Here is a 25,478-nt window from a genome sequence, read left to right on the forward strand (position 1 = left end):
TTCAAACTGCTCCCCCAAGGAAGCCACCAGTCTCATCTGACTTCTGATTCAAGGGCGAACTCCCTGCTGGCCTCCGACTAGTCCCTCCACCTCTTGGCCAAACCCCACCCAAGCCCAGTCAGAACAGAACAACCTATTTTTAAAGATTCCACTGCCTTCCTTAGTACCCCCTCCCCCGCCCAATTCCAGGATCTCAACCTAAGAAAGGCATTCTAATGTCTACTTGCATCCCTCTGGTACGCATGAAACACACTTCCTGGTATCCACTGGTCATCTGAACGATAACCTTCGATTGGCTTACAAATGCTTATTGAGTCACCCCTTCAAACTTATCTTCCCAGAATGGACAATCACAATTCAGCTTCCTCCCTGTCGCAAAAAGCGAAGCACAGCAAGACAGCAAGGAGGCAGGGAGACAGGAGCCTCCTCTCTCCGGGAGCTCCAGCTGGACTCGGAAAAAGGCTTTCCCAGGTCATGCCTCCCCACACACCTTGCCTGGCAGCAGAAGCTGGTCGAAGAGATCAACACCGCCTACCACCCAGCAGGAAGGCAGGGGCAAGAAGGGAGCTGATGTGCTGCGTGTCTCTGTGGGATCTGGCACTAGGCTAAGAGCCTTCCCCTCAATCACCTGGTAACAGAGGTAGTAAATCCTCTTATGAAAGGTAAGGGTGCAGAGAAGTCAAGGCACTGGCCCAGGGCCACCCAGCTAAGGAGAAGCAGAGCCCTACCACCCTCAGCCTTGCTTGGCACTGGGGGACAGGTTTAGATACAGCGGAAAGGGAAAGATACCATTTGTCTCCTCCACTCACACCCCCTTAGAACCCATATTCCCTGTCTCAGACATTGAAAGTCCTCCCCCAACATCCTGGTGCTGGAGAAGTGTCGACGTAAGAAACATCAAAGCTCTAGAGAATTTCCATAAGAGTTTATTTGAGCCAAACTAATGACATATGCTGGGGAGCAAGATCTCAGATACTCTGGAGAACAACAGTTTTGCAGCTTCTTTTATGCATTAGAAATTAAGGAGGGGACATAAGGAAGATTGGAGACAGCGAGGCGGGGATTACAGGATACTTAACAAGGTTATGTGCTCTCTTGAGAGTTAATACCCGCTTCGAGGGGTATTACTTCTGGCATTTCAAAAGTGTGTTAACCTAGATGCCCAAGTGCAATGAACAGCACTGGCTTAAAACCTTTCACTAAAGAAGTTATCCACCTGGGACGTGACTACCCACCATGACCCGTCCAGTCAGGAATCTACGATCGGATCCCTCTGTGAGGTTACTTCTCAAAGACCTTGTTTTCATCCAGAGGCAACTCTGGAGAGAGGCAGGGGCTGCACCCACCCTGCCAGCAGCCTGCCTCTGTGAGTATTGTCCTCTACTTCAATAGAGCAGGCGCTGAATCAGGCTCAGGTCATTGTGGTAACTTGGGAGGGGGCAGCTGGTATGGAAGGCAGGGACAGGTCAGGAGGTGAGAAGTCATTCATCCCATCTAGCCACTGGAGATCTGAGAGTTGCAACTCAGCCAGTTGGGCCACCCAGGCCCAGAGTGTCCAGGAATCAGGGAAAACAAAGAAGTCTCCGGAGACGGGAGGAAGGAGAGGAGGAAGCCCTCGGTGACTTTCCCACCCTCCTCCCTCCACCGTCCTAGGGGAAGAAAGAAAGGCAAAGGGCAGTGAAATCAGGAAGGACCACCTCATCAGTGTAGAAGAGCAAAAAAGCCAGCAGACCCGGCTCGATTCCCAGCACGGTCACCTTCTCCACCTGTGACTTAGAAGGTCCTGTCTTAGCCTCTGAATCTCAGTTTCCTCCTGTATAAAAATAAAGACAACACTTCCTGTCTTGTGGGGCTCTTGGGAGGATTAAATGAGATACAGTGAAGTACCCGGCCCAACACTTAGGCTGGAGGACCTCAGTGAGCAAGCAGGTTTCCCCTCTCTTTTCTGGGATTGATCTGCCTCAGGTTCCCGAGACTAACAAGGTCCAAAGGAGAAACAAGGTGATGGCCCTCCAGCCCTTTCCAAGAAGCAGGGAACCTCTGCAATCCTGGGAACTGGCTGGGCAGGAGGCGGGGCAGCCTGACCCAAAGCATCATTGTCCCTGCCTCCCCCTGCGGACTCCTGGACCCTGGGGGAACCAGCAGCCACCAAACAACACTGCTGACCTCAGAGGTAGGCACTGAGAGCTGGGGAAGGGCAATGAGCCATCAGAGGCTCCTGAAATGCTCTCTAGCAGGAAAGTGGGGGGGGGGGGGGGGCGGAGTACTCCAGGGCAAGGCCAGGTGTTCTCTCTTTATCTGTGGCAAATGCGAATCTCACCAAACTTCTGAGTCATTTCCCCACCCCGCATACAGTTTTTATCAAAAAACACATGAGCTCAGCAGGGAAAGGCTTTACTATGGTATCAGTCTGAACCAACCCAATCAGGCGGGTAAATCTTCTGAAAAAAATAATAAGAGTGATGTTTGGATTCTCAGTGCTATTTCTACCACTCCTACCTGGAAGAGAGAGGCAGAACTCAGCTAAAACAAGGGTGGCTCCAGGCATCCCCTTCAAAGTCAGTGTGCTTTGGGAGAGCTTGGGCCATGGCCAACCTATAACAGTTGTCTAGAGGAAGGGCTTCAGGCTCTGATAAGGTAGAGGAAGGACTGGACTGTGCCTGGGGCCCCCTGACTGTTCCTTCACCCCAGAGACCACAGGGATAATCAGCTGGCAGAGCCTTCTGGCCTCTGGAGTTTACTTCCCACCCTAAGGCCTCTTGAGGAAAGGAAGAGGAGGAGCCAGCACCAGTCTCAGCCCAGAACCAGGCAAGCAGCCAGGGACCAGCCAGCTGGGCCTTGCCTGAGAAGGTTGAGCACCCCACATCCAAGGCTCCGGCTGCTGCCACTCTCCCCTATAGAGATTTCCCCAGAGGCAGCCCCTTGCACGCTGCTGCCCTGTCTGTCCTGCTATAGGCCTGCACCAAAATCCGTATGTTGAAGCCCTAATCCCTATACCTCAGAATGTGACTGTATTTGGAGATATGGTCTTTAATGAAGTGATTAGTTTAAAACGAGGCCCTTAGAGTGGCCCTAATCCAATCTAGCTGGTGTGTTCGTAGGAGACACCAGAGAGAGACACCAGGACCTCCTGGGCAGAAGGGCGCCATGTGAAGAGGCAGCAAGAGGGTGGCCATCTGCCAAATCAAGGAGAAAGGCCTCAGAGGAAACCAACCCCGCCCCACCTTGTATCTTGGACTTCCAGCCTCCAGAACTGTGAGAAAAGTAATTCCTGTGGTTTAAGCCACCTAGTCTGTGGTACCCTGTTCCAGCAGGTCTAACAAACCTCCCCTGCTTTGTCTGGGGGACCATGAGGAGGGGTCTGCCACACATTCCCAGCTGATCCTCACAATGGGTTGGTGCTCTGAGAGCCACAGTAACCAGGCAGAACCCCTTCAACTCAGCCGCTCAGCCTCTACAGCCTCCTCCAGTAATCTCCATCTGCCTGCAAGTTGATCAGTAGGCTAACCAAGGCAGAGCTGTGAGTGTTGCGGTGTTGCGGACCTGTCCGATGGTGGGGCAAAGCTGTAATGGCCATCGTAATGAGAAGGTATCTTAAGCCTGACAAACAAAGCAGGCAATTCCACAGAATATAACAGAATTTATTATAGGGTAATTTACTTACAGGAATATAGAGTGGAAACAGACAGATGGCCCAGCAGTTCTGCACAAATTTTCCGCTAACACCCGTTACAGTACTTTAATAGTATAACTCAGGCACTAATGATTGACAAGACAAAGAATGCAGTACACGCCAGGGGTCACACCTCCTAGTGATCTTGTGATAGATTGTTAATGATCAATACTATGACCCGTTCTATATTTATCTCAGTTGTCATGCCATTCGAGCTCTTACTAACAAAAATATTTATGGAAATACTTTAAGGAACCTATGCTTTGCTAAGGACATTAAGGTTGGTCAAAGGTCACAGCGTATCCTAGAAACTCTAGGATACAAAAATAGAGTTGGTTTTGTTCGCATCTACCTCTATATAGCCCCTATCTGGAACTGGGGATGCCACAAGATTCCAAGGCAGTGTAGAAGGGATAGGGGAGTGGGGGAGGCCAACAAGAGGCAGAGAAGCATCGAATAGCAGAACCAAAGGGCCTCTGGGCTAAAGATCAAGGTACCTCACCATTCCCCAGCCTCTGCCACAGCATTACTGTAGGCCTGTTTCCCCTTCACATTCAGGCTCCCCCTTTTAGAGCCCAGAGAGAGACCAGAGTCTTAAAGTGTGGATAAATCCATGGGATGGAAAAATACTACTAATCAAAATAACCAACTGTTCCTAAGTGCTAATTATATGGGTCTCTGTTCCAAATGCCTTGCGTGAGTTTTCTTTTAATCCTTACAATAACCCTGAGATAAGTAATATATTAGCTCCATCTGACACATGAGATTAAAACAGAGAAGTTAAGTAGCTTGGCAAAGCCCACACTACTGTTAAGTGGCAGCGCTGGGCTTTGAACCCAAATAGTCTAACTCCAGAACTGAGTTTCTCGGAGGGCCTAAGAGAGGGCTGGGATCTGAGCCCATACAGGCCCCAAAGTATGTCAGCGAGGCAAAAACCAGCCAAGGACAGGCCTTTAGGGACAATAGCAGCTGAACAATCTACCTTGTCATCAATCAACCAAATTATAAACACAGGACTCTATCCGTGGGAAAGACTGTGACCTCTTACCCTCCCACACGTGGGGAAAACAGCTTGGAGAGCATCAAAGGGGCAGAGGTACCTCAAAGGTTTATCTTTGGTCTGTGCATTGGGAAAATGAAACCAGGAAGGGGGCAGGAAAAGCAGGCTGCAGCCTCCATCAGAGGTTTAAGTTATGTGAGCTGCCAGCAGAGGGGCTGTAGCTGTGCCTACTCTGTGCCTGATGGCCAGCTGGCACTCGAGGGTGTTTCCCTCATCAAGTCAACCGGTCTACAGGCCAGCCGACCTTGGTTTGGTGTGATGACAAGATGCAAATTAGGAAGGGGAGGAGAGCACGGGTGGCTGCAAGCCCAGCTCTGCCAAGAATTCCCTGTGTTATCTTGGGTGAGCCGTTTCCCGCTCTGGGCATCGGATCTCCTTTGTCAGCCTAATGAGAACCAGCACTCTTCTGCCTTCCATTTGAACTCCTTGGGGATGAGGGGCAAATGAGAAGAGGGCTTCATACAAATACAAGAAGTTTTACACCAGCTTCTTGATGAAATGAGGAAAACAAAGACTGCCGCATCTGTTTTTAAAGCATCCTTCCACCTCGCCCCACCAGCCTACCCTACCCTCTCAGGCCTCAGCCAGAGTGAAGATGCTAAGGGAAAAAGGGAGACAAAGCAGAGACACTCCAGAAACAGCAGTCCCTCAGGCTTCCACGTATTCCCACACCTTCCCAGGACTTCCGTATCCCACAGGGTCATCCCGGCGGTCTGCTGAGGCTGAGGGTGAGCCCCACCTGGTAAGGGCATCAAATAGTCCCCTGGGCACTGACCCCAGGGCCTTGCCAGGTTCCTTGGAGTGTTCCCACCCACCCTGCTGGACTGCTGCAGAGCTTTGATCACTGCTACACGAAGGGTTTCCTGAATGCTTTCCTGAGGACATTGTTCCCCACTACAGAGTCATCAGGGTCAAATTCATCACGAGCTATGCTGGTCCATGTCCTACCCAGTGGGGAAGGCCAGCCCTTGGCCCAAGCCCCGCTTCCCCTGGGAAATGTAAGCCAGCCCTTCTTTTGGGTTTAGCTCTTTACCAGCCTTGGAGAAGGCAAAGCTGTAGCAAAACACTGCTGCCCTGAGCTCGAGGCTGCCCAGCATCTCAAAGCACACACCTGGAAGCCATGTTCCCCATCTTTGAAAGAGGCTTGTCTCTGCACTCAGCCCCAGCACCTGCTCCATCCCAGAATCACACTCAGGGGCTTCTTCATTCATTCGACATTTATTAAAAATGATTCTGTGCAAGGCCCTCTGTCAGAGGCGGAGACTTGGTTCCTGCCCTCAAGGAACTCACAGTCTTGTGGGGGAGTGGACACACACCCATCACAGTGCCTTGTAACAAATGCTGCAGCAGCAGAATGAACACAGAGCTAGAACAGCAAGGACTCTGCCCAGGAGAGTGGGTACGAATCTACATTTGCTAAATGTTGTAGTGTAATAGGAGCTCGCCAGGTAACCAGGGAGGCACGAGGCACAGTGCATACGGACGCGTCAGGACTCAACGAGCATGACATGTTCAGGAAATGGGAAAAATTAGGATCTACCCTGGGAGTGATGGGAGGGAGGCTGGGGCAAGGTGTTGCAGGATTTTGCATGGCATGCAAGAGGCTCTGGTGAGAGAGAGGAGCCACAGAGGTCTTTAAGGAGTGATCTCATCAAAGATGTGTTTTAGAAAGAAAATGCTGGCAGAAATGAAGAGAATTTTCAGGAGATCAAAAATTTAGGCAAGAAGCGGGGAGGGGAGTGGTAGACGTGGTAAAGGGGGTCAAATACACGGTGACAGAAAGAAATCTAACTCTGAGAGGTAAACACACAGTGTAAATATATATATGCCTTACTGTTAAAGTGTACAGCTGAAACATTGGATTTCGCTAACCAATGTCACCATAAAAAATAAATTAATTAATTTTTTAAAAAATTTAGGCAAGAGTGGACAAAGGCCTGAAGCAGGAAGTAAGATGGAGAACAGAGGAGGAATTCCAGATACAGAAGGAGCAGGTCACCGCAGATTGGTGATGGAACCCATGACGGGGACAGGGAGAGTCAGAAATGACGTGAGCCACAGGATGGAGAAGACGGACTGTATGCCAAACACCATGCTGGGTGTTTTAGGAGAAACCTCTCAATCTTCACAACTCTGTGAGGTAGGCAGAATCACCCCCATTTTACAGATGATGTTTAGAGAAGTTATCTAGCCACACAACTACTTTACAGAGTTAAGCTTCAAACCCAGGTCAACACTTTTAACCATCGGAATATGTGGGAAATCTAGACAGAGATGTATAGTAAGCTGTTGCAGAGATGATCTGGAGTTTCAGGGGAAATTCACAACCAGAAATAGATATTTAGGAGTCATCAAGGTAGATATAGGTGGTGGCTGAAGCCATAGATGAGGCTAAAACTATCCAGCAAGAAGAGTCAAGGATGAGCTGGGAGAACACGCACATTTCAGGAGAATGAGGGGAGAGCTGGGACAGGACCCTGCGAAGGTACTGCTATCAAAACAGAATTCCACAAAGAGTGCAGAACACTGCAAAGAGCTACAGTATGACAAGGACCAAAATGACGAAATTATAGACGCTTTTGGCAAAATGACTTCATCACTGCAGTGATGGAGGTGGAGAGCAAGCGGCAAAGGGTGAGGAGGCGTGCGGGGATGGGGATGGGGAGCTAGGGAGCTTGTTGAAAAAACAAAACACCTGAAGATTGTACCCAGAAACCATAAGTGGAGAGCACCAGGCAATAGGGTTATACAAATTTCTCCGGCTGCGCTTGGCAGCTCAGGCCTAAAAGCGAATAGAAACAGCCAGTGGAGCCAGGATTGGAAGTAAGAGAACCAGGACGGTTGAGAGGGGTATAAAGGCACAAAGGACTTTGTACCCTTCTAGACAGAAAAGCTGTCCCTATGGGGTTGCCAATAAAAATCTTTTAAAATCTCAAATATTTGGGAGACCCCTGTGGAATTTTTAAACAAAAAAACAAGGCCAAGGTTTCCCTTTGCATTATGTAAAAAAGGATGTGACAAACAGGTAACTACTGTTAACAAATTTAATTCAAAAAGAACAAACTTTTTAATTACATCAGAGGCACCACTAGAACTGATACACTAATTACTAGTTACTCCTCTTTAACTCTTAAAGTTAATTCCCCAAAGACTTCTATTTACCAAATACTTTGAGACCGCATACAGAAAAGGAATAAAAGAGCATTTATTTCTATTTCATTATTCAGACTGGCTGCGACCTCAATTCGATAAAAGCAAGGTTTTACTGGGATATAACATAGCACCTGCGTGTTTTCAAAGCACTCTCTAAACTGATTTCTCACTCTTCTTACACCCTTTCTACACCATCAGCAGGGAACACAATATCGGTACCCCCATTTTGCAGGTGGGGACACCGAGGCCAGGTGAGGTGAAGGGGAACGTCTCAGGTCACCCAGTTGTCTTGCCTCCAAGTCCTCTACCTATTCTCCTGATACATGACTCTCTTGGGCATCCCACGACACCTTCCTCCCCACTTCTCGTCTCTGACCTTGCAGACCGCACCAGTGGAACTATGACTAAGTAACACAGGTCTGAAGCTTACGATCTCCCAGCCAGCTTGGTTCTTATGCGAGACAGTCCTTCCTGTGATCCTGGTGAGGGTCCCTGTGACCATTCTCCTAGCAAAGGCGGCTCTTGCCTCCATCCCCACCTCACCAGGATCACAAGAATACATGCAGCTACTGCAGGAAATGGAGGCATTTCTGGCAATAAAATTAAAGCAGCTAACATTTATTGAGCACCTACTGGCTGCCATGAACTCTGCCAGGAATCTTACATGTTACTTTCTCACAATAACCCAGCAAAAAACAGGTACTTATTTCATTTTACGCATGAGGATATTGAGGCTCAGAAAGGCTAAGTGACTTGCCAAGGTCATTCAGCTACTTGTTGCGGCAGTATTCATAACTCAAGTCTGTCAGACTCTAGAACCCACTTTACTTTTAGTCTACCACAGTGCCCTGGCTCACCACTCTACGAGTGCCAGGAGACCCATGCCAAAGTGGAAAAGGAAAAGTGAGGCCAGATAGGAGCTTTTTCGTTTTCATTGTCTGGCTCCCAAGTGACTCTGGGGAGACTAATGCACAGTGTTTCACTCAGCCGACAGCCCCACCAGCCTGAGACCCTGGGAAGCTGACAGGAGTCAAAGGGCTCCCTGGCAGGCTTGTACTGGCAGCTGCCCAGCTGATTTGTGCTAACACAGCAACAGGCACAGGAAAGGCTCCAGAGAGAATGGAAAAGCACCAGACACTGCAACACTGGGCTGCTGAGGGAACAGAAGTGATTTCTGCCATGCTCAGGGTAAACCTGCTCTAAAGCCACCAGCATCGTTGGGCTGAGAAGAGACCCAAGGTGGGGTAAACAAAAAGCCTCAAGCACATCCACTAACTGAAGTGCTTCAGTGAACCATGACCATTGGGCCAATCCAAGAGAGGGTCACATGCCGCCAAAGTGAGCCGGCAAACATGGAAGAACACCAGTCCGTGCCCGGCTTCCTGCTTCATCCCAGCAACCCTGACCTGCCTTTGCCCACATCCACATCAACCCTGCTATTTAATGCCACCTAGCAGAGGCAAGAGAGCACACATAATCTTAGAGCACCAAGCAGCAGGTCTCAGCCAGCCCATGGGAAAGAAAGCTAACTAAGAATATTAATAGATTTGCTGGAGGCAGAAATTCAGTGAGGGCAAGCCCTAGGAAATGAAATTGTTTAAAAGGGGGCACAATCAAATCAAGATAGGAAGTGGGGAGCAACTCAGATTCCCAAAGAGAGGCCTTCCTCGGGCAGACACTGGGAGGAGATGCACCAGCAGTGATGGGGTTTTTCTGAAGTAACTGAAAACCCAAAAATGTCTCAGTCTACGGGGACATGTTTTCGGTAGTTTCTGTAGCAAAATTTTCGGTCCTCTAATGTTTTGCTTAGGCTGATGTTACACTACATATGTGCAGGATGCTCAAAAGTGTTTCAAAGGAAACCACTCCTGAGATTTAATATTTGCCACAAACTGTTAGGTTGCCAAAGAAAAATTATTTGCAAATTGGCAGCCACTAGGTCAAATTAACAATTGCTATCAAACATACACTACGGGTATGTTAACATGCTTCGAAGTTTTTTAAAAATTGAATTGTCGACATTTAGAAATCAGATTATACACACACAAAAATCTGAATTTCTAGCATCTTTTAGAAGAAAACCTGAAAAACCTGATACCACTGAGCAAGCAGCACAAACTGGAAGATGCTGAATAGCGACTGCCCCCTGTAGGCAGGCCCGTGCTTTCCAGTGCCGTCCTGGCCGGCTCATTTAAGCCACCTCACTGACCCCTGTAGGCATCTGCAGTTGCTACTCCGAAGCCCAGGGAAGAAATCCCAGGCTTGGTCATGCTCAGCACTGCCACACGGCAGCAGCACTGGTCTGTCAATGAAGCCTGCCCATCAGCCCGAGCCTGTGACCTAGAGGAGCAATGGCATATCCTTTCAGAAGCAGTGGCAGACACTCCTTCCCCACACTCCCCATCAGACTTCGTCCCTGAGAAGCAACAGCAGCTCATTTCAACACTCCCAGTGGGTCTCAGCGACCGAGGGAAAGCCACCAACTTGACCTCTCTCTGGCCACTAACTCCCACATCCTCCCAGCTCCTCTCATACCACAGCTACTATCTCTACCTGTTCAGGAATTCTACCTGCACCACCTGTTAACATCATCAGGCCTCAAATCTTGATATGAAGCCGGGCAAACACTCTTCGCCTTCTTAAAGGCAGTTTGTTCTTCATCAAATGAGCATTACTTGCCTTTACTCACTTAGGTTAAGTCGGTCAACCTCATGAAGCAATAGGTGCTTCTGCCTCTTCCTGGCCTCTGCTCTCGCTCCCCTTCCAACCTCACCAGCAGCATCTTAAGTGGTAGCTTTTAGTATAAGCTCCTACAGCCATTTAGGAAAGACATCTGGTATTATGTGCCAAGACCCCTAAAACTGCTCATCCCATTTCATCCAAAATGCCATTTGCTGTTCTTACCGTTTGGTCCAAAATGCAGGAAAAGCCTTATATAAGGTATCCATTGCACTACTTATACTAGTGAACAATCAGAAACAGCCCAAATGTCCAGCAATAAGGAAATTGTTAAAACAAACTATGCTGTTTCCACCTGATCAATTATGCAGTTATTAAAAACAATTATAATTATGAAGACCATGTGATAAGATGGAAAATATATTAAACATTATGTGAAAAATATAAAATTAAATGTACAATAATGACAACTATCTAAAAAAGCAATGTGAGAATTAGAGAAAGATAACAAAATGTTAACTTTTTAGTTGTACTAGAGCCCTGGGACTGTGCGTGATTTTAAAAATCCCTACCAAATGTTCTTTAATGTATGTGTATTACTTTTATAGGGAAAAGTGTATGCATGTAATTGGAAAATTTGATAGCAATTGTTAAGAGTCTATTCTAATTTAGACTCTGAAAGGTCCAATATGCCTATGTTATCAGGACAGAAAGGCCCTTGGGAACCTGCACCTCCAGGAGTCACAACCTCCAGGACCCAATGCAACCACACTTGTAAAACAAAGCTTCCAAGGCCCCAGAGGCCTTAGTTAAAGGCCAGTGTTATCCTACGCTATAACACCTGTACTTGCATAACTCCCAAGGAGACCCCAAACACCATCTGGAAGATAGGATTAGATCAATAAGGTTCTCAGATGCCACTTTAATCAAGTTTTACACTATGTGGTAACAGGGGTAAAAGATGGTGATTGTTTTTGAGCAAATTCACCTGCCCCAAGGTGAACAGCCTGGGCTTCCAAGAACAAAAAAAAAAGCTCTCCTTCCCCGAGGAATCCCCTTCCTAAGCTGATAGAACAGGATTTCAGGAAGAGTGAGCACAAAGGACAGGGCAAACTAGTGAAGGGAGACAGGCGGATTTTTGATTTCTTCCCATGCGAACAAGAACCAGACATGTGGTATCCCTCCTAAGGCAACATCCCAGCCCCAGCCACTTCTGCTTGAGGCCAAATTCTCTCCCTGCAGAGACTAAGAGACAATGTTCATTTCATAACATTCTTCCCAGCAATGCTTCTAAAAGTGCAAAAGCCTGGGCAGTTGTAGCCACCATACGACAGATGCAACCTGTGGGCCAGAACCCTCCAGGGCCCTCTTCTTCACTGGCCTCTCTGCTGCTAGTGCGTCTGCCTGGTCATAGGAGAGCAGCCAGTATGCATGTGGCTGGGTGGTGTTGGAGGGGCCAGAAGCGACAAAACAAATCTGATATGAGTTCTGGAGCTGGGTCAACATGGTGGTGGGACCAGTCACACAGCCTACAGAAGGACCCATATGGCCCTGTGTCCTCCATTAATTCTTCTCCGGGCGGTTTCTGTTCAGGACAGCTTTAGGGGCAAATTCCAGCTTGTCCTTAAGGCTCACCACCTGGGTGTGGTCCTTGCCTAGCAGCTCATCCAACTTGCGGTCCTCCCGGCGCTCAGAGATGCTCTTCTCCTCCTCCATGGGTTGAGGATCCTTTCCCCTGATGAACCATTCCAGGTGGTAGCCTACAGCCCCGACCACGAAGGCCACAGGAAATGTGACATAGGGAGCATAGGTACGTACCACGGTCCAAAGCACAGGCCACATGACATCTGCAGAGGAGCACAAGGCAGCATTAGGGGAACACCAGCACCTCCTCTCCACCAAATATGGACAACCTACCAGGGCTCTCTGGCACAATTTACTGAGCATCTACCCCATGCAGAGTAACACAAGAGGGTAGCTTGCTTTATGCAACAGTTGGGTCCCTGAAACAATCTAGGAAATTTCAAAAGATTAAGTAGTTAGGGAAGGGGAAAAGACTCTCCATTTTATGTACTATATTCTATGACAATTATGCAGCTGTGAATGGCAGAGTTTCCCACGAGGGGACCTCCGGGCCTTATGTAATAAAGCTTCAATCCTGTTGTTGACCCCAGGCCCTCCTCCAGTTTGTTAACCTTTCAAGAATGGGAAAGAAGCCTTTCTCTGCTCTACACAATTTTCTCCATGAGCACAGTCACCCTTTCCCCACCACCCACAATCCCACTGCAGGTCTCCTGGCTCCAGGATAATGAGTAATTACTTTGCTTCATGTAAAGTATACATGGGTAACTCCAAACTGTTACCCAGCCATTCTAGATTTTAAAGATAAATAATGTTTTTTTTCCCTATTGTGAACTTGATTTCTCTAACAATGAGACAAACCTATACTTTACAAATCTGCTGGCCAAAAGACTTTCAAAATACACTCTCTTCAACCAAACCCATATTCTCGCATTTGCATAATAAGCTCCTAAAAATATTACCAATCCGTTATACATATACTCTGGACACACGAGGACCTGAAAATTCTGTGAAAAACAAAAACAGAAACAAAAAACACTATACAAGCCACAGCAGAAAAAAAAAAAAGGAAGTGGAATGCTCACCAAGGTCTCCTGAAATGAAGACACCACCAAAATGATGTAAAAAAGCACATATTGGGTCACTCTAATAGCCCAATAATGATTACTACCATTATTAACAATTAAAAGATCATTCCATTTGAGTTCCTGTAGCTATTTCTCTATCTCTGCTACATAACCTTACCAAGGATAAGATGACTCTCTCTCTCTCTGGTTCCAATTCTCTGTGAAGGAATCCCAGCATTCTGTGGACCTAAGACTTTAATGGGCCTTTTCAGGGAAAGAACTGCATCAGCTCCAAGACTCCCCTCTGGGTCCTTTATCTTAGCACCAGGCACTCTGCTGGACAATTCATGCTGGTCTCCTCCACCAGATCTTCACAATACCTCTATGAAGTAGGAAATATAAGCTCAGATTTCTAAAGCCACAAAGGCTCTGGGACATTGATAACTTACCCAAATCACTAGAAGGAATAGAGCCACTGATTTTGAACTCAGGCCTCTCCAACTTCAAAGCCCGTGCTCTTTCTAGTGGAATGAACACACTGCAGAAAGGTGTACGGTTTCTATCCATATTTTGGATTTGGGGAGAGCTTCTGCAATTTTTTCTCACAAGTTTGGCATTTCACTACCTAGAAGAGCGTCTTTTTTTCCAAACTCTAAGATTATATTCAGAGATTTGTGAAATTAAAAGATTCAGAAGTTGTTAAAAGTGGCAACCCTGGAGAATCTCAACCTAACACTTTCCATCTTCTTTCTCACCTTTTAAGAAAATTCCCTTTAAAAGTAAATACTTCCCTAAAAAGAAACTCTCCATTCAGATTTCCAATTTTTCTTAAAACGTATCAAGTATGAGTCCACAACTATTATCTCTCACATGCAGTACAAGGTCTCTATCCTCCTGCTTACATTCTAATCATTTTCAAATAAGTCAATTCACTCATTTATTCAACACTTAGGACCACTTCTGTGTCACACAGTGCTGGCCTACCCCACTTGTCTGTATGTCTCAAAACACTTTAAGCTCCAAGAGGGCAAGGACGATGTCTGTAAGCCCCACTGTGCCCTATCTGTCCCCCACTCCTCCCACCTGGCATGGCATAAAATACTTCCAAAAAGTTTGTTGAACTCACCCACCCTCAAAAGGTGGCAAGAACACATCAGGTGCCTCTGGTGATTATAAGAAGCCAAATATTCTAACAAGTCATCCTCAGGGTATTAAAATGAAAGAGACAAAAATGTCTCGCAAATACTGTGACGCCTATTTCCAGCCCCGCATGGAGGAAACCTAAGCGTCCGGTAAAGGTCAACTGGGTTGCCGGGAAACCTGCTCTTATGCCAGGGCCCTGGAGGCCCAATGAGACCCGAAATCACAGAGTCTGAGATTTGATCATTGCTAATAAGACAGAGGAGATCTGAAAGGAAGATTAACCCTGACCGTCAATAGAGCCAAGTCCAGAGACGGGAGCGCAAGTGAGGTCAGGGTCCAAGTATCTACTCTTCTCCCTCTGCTGATCTCCCGGTCCCCTACCCCTATTCTACCACGCTCGCGGCCTTGTCAGCAACGTCCGTCCTCACCCACGTGCCTAAGGCCGAGAAGCTTTGGCCGCAGGGGGTCAGCTGGAAGCCGAGACTCGACCTCCGAGCCCCGGGAAAGAGGTAGATGTCAGGCCAGGCCAGAGCCGGAGCGGACACTGGCGATCACCTCTCCGATAACTCAGAGGTCAAGGCCAGGAGCCGTCGCCACGGCAACGGGCGGCCCCGGCAGCCGCTACGGGAAAGGAAACTGTCTGCTGAAGCCGCGTGCTCACCTGAGCCGCTGCCCGCACTCTTCCGTCCGGCCCCCGCCCTTGGCTCCCTGGCCAGCAACACCCACGCAGCCGCTCCCAGCGGCCCGCGGGGCCCCGCTTGGGACCCCGCCCACCGGCCGCCTGCTCTCTCGAAGCGCAGGGATTGGTTGAGATCCAGTCAAAGGACCGGAATTAGCTAGGCGTCCGCAACGGAGCCCCGCTGCGCTGAGACGCACACAGCGCCCCCTGGCGGTCAGGCTGTTCCCCAGTGACGTCACCACGTGATTTTTCTCTTTTTTTCGGCCTGGAGAAAGTGAAAGGTCATCCACTCATTTATTCAACTGATGTTTATCTAAGACCTACGTCTGAGAACACATACACACAAAAGACATGATCCATGACCTCAAGAAGCTCTCTTTAGCAGAATATTGTCTAGTGCTTAAGAACTCTTCAGACCTGAGCTATCTTTGTAGCTGTGACTTTAGGAACAATATTAATCCGTCTGAGCCTCCTTTCCCTCTTATGTGTAAAGGCAATAACACCTATTGCACAGGATGTTGTGAGGGTTAGTTGAGATAATGTACGTTAAGCGCTATACTAGGCACATAGCAAGCAGGGGAATAAATGGTATTGTTAGTCTACGAATAATAGAAATATAGAAAAGCCTAAGTTTTACTTGGCCCCACAGGTATAAGTATTCACTCCTCTGTGTCCCCACTGCTCCCTGTACAGACGCCTATTTTATCACGTACAGAAAAAAACATCAAAGCTCAAGCTCCATAACAATCCTGCCTAGCTGCCTTTTCACCCTCATTCCGCTAATCTCAGCCAGGCATATTTATTTATCTTTAGTAACACATGCTAAACCCCTTCTATTCCTCCATGCAGACCAAATTGTTTTCACACCTCTGTGCCTTAATTTGTGCTTTTTCTTCTACCTGGAGGCCCTTCCCATCTTTCTTTACCAATGTATCTCTGACTCATTTTTCAAGCTTTAGGGACACCCCTGTAGAAGCTGCCTGGACTACACTATTAGGTTAGATACCCTTCCTCTATGATCTCAAAGAGCTCAGTGCTAAGTTCTGGCAGTGGAAATTGAGAGAAAAGAACAGTATAAAGAAATATGTAGGAAACCACTATTAGCAGAACTTGTTCACTAACTGAAGAGGTAGAGAGGAAAAGGAAACAAATTACCTAGAATAACCAGCATTCAGTGAGGCAATTAACATGTGCTAGGCATCAGGGATGCAAAAAAATAACCGGGACCATCCCTGCTCTGAGGAGTTCTCTGACCGATGAGGAAGCAGATTGGTCTATAAAATGTCAATATATTGAGTGTGAGAAATGTGGTGACAGATGTATCCACAAGCTGCACAGAGGAGGAGCCCCAGGAAGAATCAGGAAAGGTCACCTGGAGGAACCTGCCCCTGAGCTGAGTCTCAAGTGATGGCTAGCAGTTTCATAAGGCAGAACTGAGTGGGGCTCAAGACTTAGGAATCAGATAGCTGTGGGTTCCAATCCTGGCTATGCTGCCTGTTAATCTCAGAAGAGCTATTTATGATTTTAAAAGGACAATAATAGTACCCACCCCTTAGGGTTGTTCTGACCCAATGAATATAAAGTGCTTGGCACAGTACTCAACATTTCCTAAGTGCTCAGTAAATGGTCACTAGTATGTTCATTATACTCCAAATTTATTTCTCCTTCGTGATAGCTTATGTCCATTTGTGGCATTACTTATTCACTAAGCCAAAAACATAAATGACATCTTCAAGACCTCTATATCATTGCATTATTCCCAAGATTCAGCTCACATATAGCATCCATGCCTCCTGGATGTCTCTCAAAATCATCATCATCATCATCTCTTACCTGGATTACCTTAGCAACTCCCTCAATAGTCTCCTTGCCTTCCATTGCCTCTTCCAGTACATTCCCATTCTATTGGCCAAAGGATCTTTCAAAAACTTAAATAAAATTTAAATGAAATTTCCAGCTTAACTCCCCAACTACCATGGGTCCCTGTCAGCCACATCTCCTCCCATCCTCTTTAGTCTCTGCTCTCCCCATCATTCCCCACACATACTCTTCCATGCCTTTGCTCAAGCTGGTCCTTTTGCCTGAAATGAATGTCCTCCCTTCTCTTTCTTGATTGCAAAACTCTAATGCATCCTGCAAAACCTGGTTCAAAAGGCCTCTCTTACAAAAAGCTTTCCCAGACTCCCTGGCTGCTAGAGGCTCCCTCTGCTAGTCTCATCAGCCCCTCTGGGAGAGCAGGCCTCCCTTTGTACTGTATCTTTCTGTTTATGTGCCTGGCTATGGCCACACTGGGAGCAAATCAAGCACAGTGACTGGATCTAATCCTTCACTTATTCGGTACAACTACCCAGGCCGCAATACCCAAAGGAGACTACATCCCATCAGTCCCTTGTGGGGCAATTTTAGACATGTTTGTAGTAAGATGCCCACACGGTTGCAGATGCTGACCAGTTGCTCCATGTCCACTCTCACATACGTACAGTCCCGGGAAAGCTGGCCCAGTTTCTGAGAAAAGACTTAGAACCATAAACAACTGTATAATGTAAAGGGCTAAACTCAGACTCAGCCACTTCCCAGCTTCATGATTTGCAGTAAGTTGTTTAGCCTCTCCAAGCCTCCGTTTCCTCATCTGTAAAATGGTGGTGATAACAATACCTGCTTCATAGGATTGCTCTGAGTATTGTCAAGTTCGGTTCTCACGTCCCAATATTAGAGATGAGAAACTGAATCTCAAAGAGGTAAAGTGACCCAGTCAAAGCTCCCATCTCCCCTCCCCAATAGCTTGGCAAGTCTATAGGAAACAGACAGATGATCATTTTTAGTGGAAACTTTTGGACAGTCATCCAATCTAAATGGTCCCAAACCTACCTGCCCATCAGAATCACCTGGAACACTTGTTAGAAACTCATTTGAGAGCAGAGTCTGTTCAATAAGTCTTGGACAGGGCCCAGGAATCTGTTTGAGGTCAGCCCAAAGCTGATTCACTTTTGGAAATTTGGATCACATGAGGGCCCACTCCACCTTCCAGTGGTCTCATATGAGTATGTGTATGATCTCTTGCTTTTCAGTTGGTCTCCCAAACCAGCTTTCAAAATATCTGTTCATGCCACTCCTCTGTCAAAACCCTTCCACGGCTCCCACAGCCCTCGGACCCAGGCCTACCCTCCTTAAATTGCCCAGCATGAACAAACCTCTGCACTCCCAACGCCTATTTCTCCTCCAAGCCCTTGTACAGCTATTGTCTGATCTTGGAACATTCTTCACAGCCTCAGCCTTCCAGCAGCTAATATCTCGTCATCTTTCCAGCACTCACCCTTATATTTTAACTGCTGTTTACCTGTTTTTCCCATAAGATGGTACGCTCCATAAGGGTAGAAACTACACTTGTTCAGGCCATCTCCCTGGTATTGGATGCCAACAGTGAGTCTTAATTAATGTTTGTTGAATAAATGAATGAGAATTGGCTAGTCCAGTGTGGCTCACAAGAGCAGCCAACCAGCTGGCTTTTCCTCCTGCCTCAGGGTGACATATCAACCCCACGGACTGTTTAAGGACTGGAAAGGTGGTTTTCTGGGTGGGCACTGCCATCAAACCCTTTCTGGACTCAAAAGGCAATAGAGCTAAAAAAAGCTCATGGTTTGGTATTAGACCTGGGTCCACCACTCAGCCCAGTAACTTCGGACAGATCATTTAACCTCTCCTGAGCTTCCGCTTTCTCATCTGTCCTGAGGATGAGCCACATGCATGTAATGCACTCACCCCTTCCCTGACCCACAGTAAGCATCCAGTAAATATTAGCCGTCACCCCTCGGTTTGGGTTGCCATTTAGATTCCCGGGAAAGTTCTGTTCTCTGCCCCCAACAAACTGCCCATCCTAGGAGGCATCAGAAAATATAGAAGCACTAAATTGAACATTTTTCTGCCGATCAGAAATGAATGGAGCAGAGAGAACATTGGGCCCTCAGAGGAAGGGAAACCAGTATTTGTCCATATCTAAGAGTAACCACACTCTCTGTTTATTGAGCACATGCTGTGTGCCAAGTTTGGGCTCTGGGCTCTCCTCTCTGGAGGAAGCCTGGAGGACTGGGAGGCAGAAAGAGAAACCAGTGGAAAGGTGGAAGCCCTCCCCTCTCCACCTCATTGGACCCCTCCAAGAGGACTCAGATCCATCCAAGGCCCCCAGGGGGCCGAATCTTTCCCCCAGGCAATCCCTACTCTCCCCACACCAAGAGCCTGGGCTCCCGGCCTCTTCTCCCTCCACCCCGTGTCCCTCATGCACAGGGCAGAGGTGGCTTCTTCTGGAGAGAGTAGCTGGCTCGAGTGCAGTTCTGCCGTTTTATTTTTCCTGGGATACTCAAGGGGATGTGGGAACAGCCACAGGTGTGGTGAGGGGAAGCCCCCATCTCCCCTCCCCAGAAGCTGAGAAAGGGGAGAGGCCCAGGCGCCCTGGTCCTGGGTTGGTCCAGCCACCGTGGTCCCTGGGCCCGGTGGGCTGAGGGCTGAGGGTGGGGCGGGCTCCTAGGCGGGGTTCGGGATTCTTCATAAAAAGCCACGAAGCTGATCCCCACGAAGCCCAGCCCCGCGGGGTGGGAGGGACGCAGAGCCCAGATGGGGGACCCGGCCCGGCCTGGCCCGTGGGGGAACGTAATGGCTGAGATGGTGCCCATGGGGAGGAGGTGGGGACGAAGCGTCGGACCAGGAGGGAGAAGGGGTCCAGGTGGGAGCGCAGGGCGGAGAGGCACGGCCCCCAGCCCAGCCCGGGCGCCTTCGCGTGGGGTCAGGAAGGTAAAAAACCCGAGAGTGTGACGGGCAGGAGGAGCCGGGGCGTGCGGTGCCGGCGGGGCGGGCGCACAGGGCGGCCCGCGTTCACAGTGACCTCGACGCTGGATGTACAGTACGGGTAGAAAACCGCGGGCCCGGGCCCGAGCTGAGCGGGCCGGGTGGGTCACAGCCTGGTCTGGGCCTCGGGAATGTAGATCTCGATGCTGTCGGCGCTCTCGGTAGCCGAGCTGTGGCGGAAGGAGGCGGCGCGCTTGGCCGCCAGGAGCCGCTTGCGCGCTTCCTGCCGCTGCCGGTCCACCGAGTCCAGGGAGCGCTCCTTCACCGGCACGCCCCGGCCCCGCGACGGCTTCTTTGGTATCGGCGGAGGGACCTTCTTCTCCTCCTGCCGTGGGAGGGGCGGAGGATTAGTTTGGGAGTGGGGTCCCACTCGACTTCCCAGTTCACGCCTCCACTGTCCGGAGGGATTAACCTGCGGCTGTGCCATGTGGAAGCAGGTAGGAAGAAGCCTGAAGCCCCAGGTGTACCTGTTCCGACAAGGTCAAACCCCACATTTTCATTTTAAAAAATGTCTGATTCGAGTACGCCCTCGTGCGCGCCATTCTCCACAACTGGCATCAGTGTTTGCTCCCTTGTGGAATTGGATGTTTTTACTATAGATGGGGGGGGGGGGGCACGCAAGGCAATGGAGGTTCACATACCAGGCTTCTGAACCCCATCACAGAAAGATCTACTGATGAGGGCTGAGGGGACCCTCAAAGTCCTCTCTGTGCCTAAGTCCGAGCTGAGGGCAGTCCACCCTTCAGGAAGCTCTAGTTCTGCTCCCTCAAACTGCAGCTGGTCCAAGGTGGCTGCAGCCACCGAGGGGGTTCTGGCAGACAGCAGTGACCAAGAGTGTGGTCGTTTTGGAAGAAGATGGTCACCAATCACCTGTCCAGGACTGCCTTTGCTGCCCATGGGTCTCTTCTGTCCACACTCCCCACCTCCCCACCCCATACACACACTTTTCTGGGGAAGGGAATTTTCCAGGGTCTGGACTCTTGGCTTAAGGGGGCCTCCCCCAACCTTAGGCTCCAGGAGTTTCCAGCTGTTGGCCTTGAGTTGCTGTAGCTCCAGGAACTTGAGGGTCACATCCTCGATAGAGAGCTGCAGGAGGTCCCAGAAACCCGCCAGGTCCTGGAAGGTGGGCACAGGGAACGCAGTGGGGTCCTGCAGAGGAAGGAGACAGAAGAGAGGCAGACAGGGAGATCTGAGTCCCAGCCAGGACCAGAGAGCCCCTCCCGGGACCAGAGAGCCCCACCCACCCTCATTGTCAGGAAGCCCGCCCGTGAGAGAGTGGGGTGGGGACTGGGAGACTAGGAGACAAGAAACTCCAGGCTTCTCTCTCTTGGGCACAAACACCCGGTCTCACCTTCAGGCATATGCACACACTGGGTTATCCCCCAGGTACAAGCACCCAATAGGCTCTACACCCGTGGGCACTCACCATGCTTTGCTGACACAGCCGGAAGAACTGCTGAACCTTCTGGGACAGAAGAAGTTGTGTGCTGCCCACAGCACTGCGGATCTTCTCCAGGACTGGACAGCAGAAGGAGATTCGAGGAAGGGAATGATGCCTTTCCTTCCCCAGCCTCCCGGAAGTCTCCCCTGAATGACTCTGACCCTTCTGTTATCTGGCACTCTGTAACTGTCTCCTCCTACCGCCCCCTCATAGCATCCTCAGCTTCCTAACAAGCAGCCCCTATCTCACTTCACCAAGAAGACTGTATCCTCAGAAAATGACGTTCATTCCTTCATGTAACCTACATTTCTTGAGTGCTTATCTTCCTGTGTCCTTCCCTCCCATGTCAGAGAACAGATGGACATCAGCCCCAGCCTACTCCTATAGCCTTAGCCAGGCACTAGCTCCATGACCACCCACTGGCTGAACTTTGTCACTTACCAGTGTATGACTCCTTGGCTCTTTAAGAATTACTAAATAATTTCATGTACGTGACACCCGTCTTCCTAGTCACTACCCCCATCAACTTGGGGATTCTAGGGCAAGGCTGTATTTCCCCTCAGACTGAAATTGCAAGGAAAGAACATGTCTTCCTGGCTTAATCTCCTTCACCCATGCCTCACACAAGATCTGACATTGTACACTGCCTCCCTCTCTGCCTTGAAGTCCTGGCCCCAGGATCTGGATCAGGCCCAGAGCCCCACACCAGCCCAGATCCAAGAGTTCCCTTGACCCCCGTGGACTTCCTGGCTTGGACTGGCAGCCATCTCCTGAAGGTCCAGCCCTTTTGCCTGGTCACCTTCCCCAGTGCTAGCCTTGGCCTCTGAAGCTGCTACCTGCTTCCTTCCAAGAACTCCCAGAACGCCCTGCTGCCAATGGGGACCCACCAAGATCTGACACTAGAGAACCAAATCGTGAGGACAGTGTCCTCACATCCAACCAAAGAGCTCTCTTATTATGCTGCTGCCCCTCCTACCCCCAGCCATGATCCCTCCAAGTAGAGTTCCCTCACTTACTCTCCTCCGGCAGCTCATAGTCCTCCGCCTCGCGCTCCATCTGCTGGCACCAGTGCTCCAGCTTCTCCACCTCCGCCCTCAACATCTTGATGAACCACTCGCCATCCCGTGGGCATGGGGATGTGCGGCCTGAGTCAGGGAGGCTACGTGAGCCGCGCTCCATCCAGGAGTCACGGCGGCCAGCCCCAGGACCCTGGGTTGGGGCAGGGGCAGGGCCGGGCGACCCATCGGTGGCCGGCGGCTCATACGGCAGTGGGTAGCCCTCACGGTAGGCCCACTGGCCCTGCGTGTGGACCGTGCGGAAGACTGAGTAGGTGGGGGCCCGGGGCCCAGGCTGGGGCTCAGAGGCATGCCTCTGGAAGGAGCGTCCGAACTGTAGGGCCTTGTCTTCTGTGGCCACTGTGGCCAGGCCCGCCAGGCCCTCCAGCTCCAGGTCTGCCTGCACGCCGGCTGTCACACTGTTGGAGCGCTTGAACCTCGCCCGCCTGGTGAGAGAGGTAGCTATCATCTCTGCTCTTGCCAAGTATCACCCCCACCCTCACCCCGACCCCAGGGCAAAAGAAAAATGGATGAGAAAGGAAACCTACAAAGTGATGGACATTAATCCAGGACCTTTAAATATATCATTCCTTGCAACATGTGGGCACATAATATACCTACCTGTTTTAGTGTCTCCCGACAAGGTGATACTTAAAATATTTAACAACCTGTACTCCATGAGCAGAACAGCATACACCAATCAGAACTGACACAGCCCAAGTGCCAGAGCACCGCCTGGACAGAAGCTGGATTGGAGGGGGAGAACCAGAGGGGCCATGGAAGGGCCAGGGTGGTGGCTCTTTACCAATGAATACGAAAGTATTTTGGCATTCTAACAAAACTATGTCTTTGCTAACTTACACCAGCTGTACAGGTATGTCCTCAGCCCTGCAGAGATATGAATAAATTAAGGTTCAGAGAGGCCCATGGGCCTCCAGCTACAAAGTTAGCAGAGCCAGGATTTGGACCCAGGGCTGCCGCTAGCTTCACAGCCCAAGTACTTTCCAAGGCATCAGCTGCTAGAACATGAGGAAGAACTGCCCTGGAGCAGGTGGGGGGAAGGAAGTGGCTGCAGCTGGGAGGACTTCTCCTCCAGGGACCCCCATGGCTAAGCCCAGAGCCTGGCCAGACACAGTCAGCTGCTGCCAGTGGAGCTGAATTAAGTTGTTGGCAGGAATGACATAAGGCCTGGAAATTTCTTATCTTTGAATTAATATGTAAATCATATGCAAAACAGAAAGTCAATTGGCCTTGCTCTTTTCCCCTCCTAGGTTCAGAATGGGGGCTCTTTTCTATGAAGAAGTCAATGTACTCCTGAGATGCATGAGGCTGGGGTCAGACAATATTTGAAGTGGGAGTCAGGAGATATGGGGGTGAGAGGAGAGGTTAACAGAAATTTGAGGTCTGGAAATTCAAGAACCATAACAGAAAGGCTCACGTGTCCTAAGCAACCTTCACCCTTGCATGATCAGGCGAGAGGGGTTTGGTAGTGGCCAGCTCTCGGGGCCCTTCCAGCATCCCATGAGATTCCCCCAACTCCCACGACTTCAAGCTTCCTCTTGCTGCTCAGGCCTTCTCTCCCTGCCTGCCTTGCCTGCCTGCTTCCCTCCAGCTGGCGGGCTGCCTGCTGGGAGCCTGTTGCCATAGAAACCAGACCCAGAAGGATGCTCCAGGACCCGGGGAAGAGAGATGCACTCATGTGCAGTCTCCAACGAGCCCTATGTCCCAACCCCCACCCAAAGAGGGAAAGCAAGAACATATTGCATTGTCTCTCACATGGTCTTCACCTTGGCACATGCCATGTGCTGTCCTGGTCAAGACTTGCATCACCCGCTGCCTTGACTATTAGATCAGCCTCCTTTTAGACACCTCTGCCTCCACTCAGTACAGCACAGAAGAGCACTAGACCAGGAGGCAGCCCTGAGATCCAATGCTGGCCTTGTTGTTCCATGCCTTTGGGAAGTCACTCACCCTCCATCTAGGCCATCTAATATATATGTGCGTGTATATAAAATATATGATATATATGGTTATATATTACTTAGAAATACAAACACAAAATTTATTACAGCAGCAATCAGAAACTAATACAGCCAGTAAAGAAAAATCAACTGAAAATAGTGAAGAGCGAGACAGTAGTCCAACAGACCAGAAATAAGGGGGATACATAATGATTCACACCCTCTGAGCACTTAGTACATGCTAAGCTAAGCACTGTACATGAATAAACATGCTCAATCCTCACAAATAGTCCCATGATAAGGGTGTTAGTATCACCTCTACTTACGGATGAGAAAACTGAGGCTCAGAACAGTCAAGTGAGTTTTTTTTATCAATTTAATACAGTTTGGCTGCAGAGGCCAGATCTTAAACCGTGACACTCCACCGGCCCCCAAGGATTGAGGAAGGAGGCAGCTTTAAACAGGAAGACAGATGCCTCACCCCTGAGGCAGGACTGGTGGAGGAAGCAAGGGAAGAGATACAAGTAAGTTGAGGGTTGGTCCAGAGGTGGAGAGAGGTCCCACTAGATCACTTCCATTATTACAATGAAGTCAGCAGGGAGATTGTTTGCTGGATATTTGAGGGTGGGGATTTGGAGAAAGGAAAGAGAATGAACAGCTTTAGGGGAGGCAGCCTAGCAGAGTGGTTAAGCATGTGTATTCTGGAGCCAGACTGCCTGGGTCCAACACCTAGCTCTATGGTTTGTGCCTCAGTTTCCTCATTTATAAAGGAAAATGATAATAGTGCCTGCTCAAAACATTGTTATGAGGTAATATATGCAAAGGACTTAGAACAGCACCTGGCCTGCCCATTGTAAATGTTAGCTATTACAAGAGGCAGGAAGGAGTGTAGCTCTTGCTAAAAAGAAAGAGAGCCGGGCAAATAAAATCATGGGACTGTAGCACTGAGAACCCAGCTAGGGCATTGTAGTTATTAATTACTATGATTGCTATTGATCATTTCCATCTGTTCTCCCACAGTGCTCTGAATAAAACCTCTTTTATACTCCATATCACATTGTATTGCAGTTAGTGATTTGCATGTCTGTCTCCCTTACTAAATAGGGCAGTTGCTCATACATAATGTTAGCTGAGCGGTTGGTTGGTT

The 25,478-nt window shown here is 49.2% G+C and overlaps 2 protein-coding genes across 11 annotated transcripts in view; both read right to left on the minus strand.

Moving 5' to 3' along the window:
• Positions 1 to 7,763: 7,763 nt before the first annotated feature.
• SMIM12 (small integral membrane protein 12) lies at positions 7,764 to 15,167 on the minus strand. 6 transcript variants are annotated; one of them, XM_011357925.2, is made up of 3 exons: positions 15,018 to 15,167; positions 13,392 to 13,595; positions 7,764 to 12,412 (listed from the first exon to the last, which is right to left on the minus strand). In XM_011357925.2, exon 3 carries the CDS (start codon positions 12,405 to 12,407, stop codon positions 12,129 to 12,131), a length of 279 nt encoding a protein of 92 aa, XP_011356227.1. In that variant the 5' UTR covers positions 12,408 to 12,412; positions 13,392 to 13,595; positions 15,018 to 15,167; the 3' UTR covers positions 7,764 to 12,128. The 6 variants fall into 6 exon arrangements, with proteins under 6 accessions (XP_011356227.1, XP_011356228.1, XP_011356230.1 ...); XM_011357926.2 differs by lacking the exon at positions 15,018 to 15,167 and adding an exon at positions 14,785 to 15,010; XM_011357928.2 differs by lacking the exon at positions 13,392 to 13,595 and having other exon boundaries at positions 15,018 to 15,143.
• Positions 15,168 to 19,017: 3,850 nt separating this feature from the next.
• DLGAP3 (DLG associated protein 3) overlaps positions 19,018 to 25,478 on the minus strand; it is a 60,575-nt gene continuing 54,114 nt past the window's right edge. For 3 of the 5 annotated variants that reach the window (XM_023529345.1, XM_023529344.1, XM_023529343.1), the window contains 5 exons: positions 22,332 to 22,816; positions 21,301 to 21,392; positions 20,880 to 21,023; positions 20,164 to 20,199; positions 19,018 to 19,858 (listed from right to left, as the gene is read on the minus strand). In XM_023529345.1, the coding sequence (XP_023385113.1) occupies positions 19,307 to 19,858; positions 20,164 to 20,199; positions 20,880 to 21,023; positions 21,301 to 21,392; positions 22,332 to 22,816 (1,309 nt within the window). In that variant the 3' untranslated portion in view covers positions 19,018 to 19,306. Of the gene's footprint in view, positions 20,200 to 20,879; positions 21,024 to 21,225; positions 21,393 to 22,331; positions 22,817 to 25,478 lie in introns of those variants that run through there. The other 2 variants (XM_011357930.2, XM_023529346.1) reach the window with 2 other exon arrangements.

Source organism: Pteropus vampyrus, unplaced genomic scaffold (assembly GCF_000151845.1).
Source record: "Pteropus vampyrus isolate Shadow unplaced genomic scaffold, Pvam_2.0 Scaffold36, whole genome shotgun sequence".
Classification (NCBI taxonomy): domain Eukaryota; kingdom Metazoa; phylum Chordata; class Mammalia; order Chiroptera; family Pteropodidae; genus Pteropus; species Pteropus vampyrus.

Bases quoted from the DNA above. Each gene is read 5' to 3' on its own strand.
- SMIM12 (XM_011357924.2), bottom strand. From the start codon at position 13,780: ATGGATAGAAACCGTACACCTTTCTGCAGTGTGTTCATTCCACTAGAA. The intron at 12,413-13,662 runs GTAAGTTATCAA...GCTCCTCTGCAG, and splicing joins TATTCCTTCTAGTGATTTGG to ATGTCATGTGGCCTGTGCTT.